At 39.6% G+C, this 1,514-nt stretch overlaps 1 protein-coding gene across 1 annotated transcript; it reads left to right on the top strand.

Moving 5' to 3' along the window:
- Window positions 1-5: 5 nt before the first annotated feature.
- On the top strand, window positions 6-1,510 carry LOC110100932 (probable mannitol dehydrogenase; the record flags this gene model as incomplete). The annotated part of the gene is made up of 3 exons (XM_020828653.2): window positions 6-22; window positions 244-757; window positions 1,370-1,510. Coding segments are annotated over 3 exons (672 nt in total), but the record flags the coding sequence as incomplete, so codon positions are not given.
- Between the last annotated feature and the right edge of the window lie 4 nt (window positions 1,511-1,514).

Here is a 1,514-nt window from a genome sequence, read left to right on the forward strand (position 1 = left end):
CTATCTACCCAGTAGTTCCAGGGTTTGTACTCATAGGTCTCATATGCCTTTGTATCTAAGACTTCGTTTGGGAAAGCTTTTTACTGCTTTTTGAAGTAACTTTTTAGGAAATTTTTTTTTTATCTCTACTAGAAAACTGCTTTAAAAAGCAATAAAAAGTTGTTCCAAACGAAGTCTAAATCATAAAAAAAACATGAGTTTTCATTATAATGACTTACAATTATGCCTCATTGCTTTCCACAGGCACGAAATTGTCGGTGTTGTTACAGAAATTGGGAGCAATGTTCAAAAGTTTAAAGTAGGAGACAAAGCGGGTGTTGGCTGCTTGGTTGGTTCTTGTCATTCTTGTGATGGTTGCGAAAATAACCTTGAGAATTACTGCTCAAAGATGATATTAACATACAATTCAATCGACATAGATGGGACAATCACTTATGGCGGGTATTCAGATTTGATTGTTGTTAGGGAGCATTTTGTGGTGAAGTTCCCTGAGAGCTTGGCGATGGACAAGGGCGCGCCACTGTTGTGTGCAGGAATAACAGTTTACAATCCCATGAAAACCTTCAGTCTCGATGAGCCTGGAAAGCACCTTGGTGTTGTAGGCCTTGGAGGACTTGGCCATGTTGCAGTCAAATTTGGCAAGGCTTTTGGAATGAAGGTCACTGTTATAAGCACATCTCTAAATAAGAAAGATGAAGCCATTAAAACTTTGGGAGCTGATGCGTTTATAGTTAGCAGCGATCCTCAGCAGATTCAGGTAATGTATCATTCTTCAGTGGTGTCCGCACCCAATAATTTTCCTTTTTGAGAGATTATTAGGTGCGGACACCGGATGTAGAGATGCGTTTAGATTACTGCGTACCCTATGTTTAAGCTCTGCCTACGCTATGCGTATTTACTGCGTATATATTGTGTTTTTGTAGATACGCAGTAAATAAGCAACAAATATTTAGTTGTGAGGATTTTGCTTCTTATTTGTTGTGTATCTACAAATACGCATAGTGAAGCAGAGTGTAAGCAGAGCGTACGCAGTGCATCCAGTAATCCGGATGCATCTTTATATCTAGTGGCGCGCGCCTAATAATTTCCCTTTTCAGTGACTCACTTTACTCACTTGAAAATACTGTAGAAAGCCCTCGAGATTGCCTGGAAAGTCAGCAAAACATCAAAATCTGCTAACTGGCATAGTGGCATATTAAAAATATGAAATTGGACATTAGTTGTGGAGTTTAGTCCCACAAAACAGATAACAATGGTGAAATTTTTAAACGTAAATATAGAAAAACTATGGCCATCTCGCACGCCAGCATAGCCAAGCTTTCTTCTGTTTCATCTTTTCAACCAACTGTTGAAAAACTTTCTTTTATAGGCTGCAATGGGCACCATGGATGGTATAATAAATACTGTGTCGGCAAAGCACGATATTGTGCCATTGATCTTTCTCTTGAAGACCCAGGGAAAAATGATCATGGTTGGTGTGCCAGATCGCCCACTGGAGTTACCCATCTTCCCCC

The sequence above is a fragment of the Dendrobium catenatum genome, unplaced genomic scaffold (assembly GCF_001605985.2).
Source record: "Dendrobium catenatum unplaced genomic scaffold, ASM160598v2 original_scaffold_110179, whole genome shotgun sequence".
NCBI classification, from domain to species: domain Eukaryota; kingdom Viridiplantae; phylum Streptophyta; class Magnoliopsida; order Asparagales; family Orchidaceae; genus Dendrobium; species Dendrobium catenatum.